A 1,042-nucleotide genomic window follows, 5' to 3' on the forward strand; every position below is an offset into this window, starting at 1 on the left:
AGCGGCCCCGAGCTCGGCACTCACCTATCTGGATATTGTTGGGGAAATTGGCCCCTAACACCGCCCCTAGGAAACCGGTGCAGAAGAAGGCAAAAATGTGCTGCATATTCCCTTTTGCATTGGCGAAAAAGAAGCCCAGTTCCAAGCATAGATTTGATTTTTCCCCCGCTCTGCTCTCTTTAGCTGCCTCTCTCGCCTCCCCTCCGCTGCGCCTTCAGGGTTGCGCGTCTCCCTCGCTCGGAATCCAGCGCTGAGACTGCTGCTTAACACCGCCTGGCAGCAGGATTAACTGAGCCCCGTGAGAAAGAGAGCGAGCCCGCTCCTCATCCACATCCCTCCCCCGCCACACACAACACGCACACGCCAGGCGCTTCCACCCAGCTCATTCGCCTTCCCCCAGTGGGACCTCAACAGCGGGGTACCGCAGCCCCCCTCCTCGCCCCGGCTATTCCCACCGGGGTCCTGGCTGGCGTCTCGAAGGGCGGTTCCTCCCTATCCCTAAATTCCTGGCTTCCCCCCTCAACTTCTCTTGGCACGAGCTAGAAGGAACCTGCAAATCAGTAGGTGGCAAACTCCTCTAGAGAAAGGGCTTAAACTCCTCTGCCTGTGAGCCATCGCTTCCCAGCCTGGGCTCTCACTCCTGGGTCCAGGGGTTGAGCTGGTCAGTCTTTACAGCCTAGCTCACTGGGATAACAAAGAGGGTTGTATCCTGCAAACATGCCTTGGAGGAAGGATTTCAGAGCAACAAACAACGGAGATCCAGAAGGAGGAAAAAAGGAACCCCCTACCATTGCCTTTTTTGTTGATTTTTCCTGCCCACTGTTAACCTACGAGGCATTTCACCCCTGCGCTTGATGTGGAAGAATCTGTGCTTGCCAGCACCATCGGATAGGGCAGGCTTCTGAAATTAGCTGTTCTGTGGCAGTCCTAGTGAGGTCGGAGCTTATCTGACCATAAGCAGCTTTGCTCAAAAACAAAAGCAAAAAAAAAAAAAAAAAAATCAATAAAAGTAGCAACGATGAAAAGCAGCTCGTAGGCACAA

General features: G+C 53.9%; 1 protein-coding gene across 3 annotated transcripts in view; it reads right to left on the reverse strand.

The window, feature by feature from the left end:
• GRIA1 (glutamate receptor, ionotropic, AMPA 1) overlaps positions 1-275 on the reverse strand; it is a 124,697-nt gene extending 124,422 nt beyond the window's left edge. For 2 of the 3 annotated variants that reach the window (XM_010295716.1, XM_010295715.1), the window contains exon 1: positions 25-275. In XM_010295716.1, coding sequence (XP_010294018.1) covers positions 25-106 — 82 coding nt within the window. In that variant the 5' untranslated portion in view covers positions 107-275. The remainder of the gene's footprint in view (positions 1-24) is intronic. The other variant, XM_010295717.1, reaches the window with a different exon arrangement.
• Between the last annotated feature and the right edge of the window lie 767 nt (positions 276-1,042).

Source organism: Phaethon lepturus, unplaced genomic scaffold, assembly GCF_000687285.1.
Source record: "Phaethon lepturus isolate BGI_N335 unplaced genomic scaffold, ASM68728v1 scaffold2681, whole genome shotgun sequence".
NCBI lineage: Eukaryota > Metazoa > Chordata > Aves > Phaethontiformes > Phaethontidae > Phaethon > Phaethon lepturus.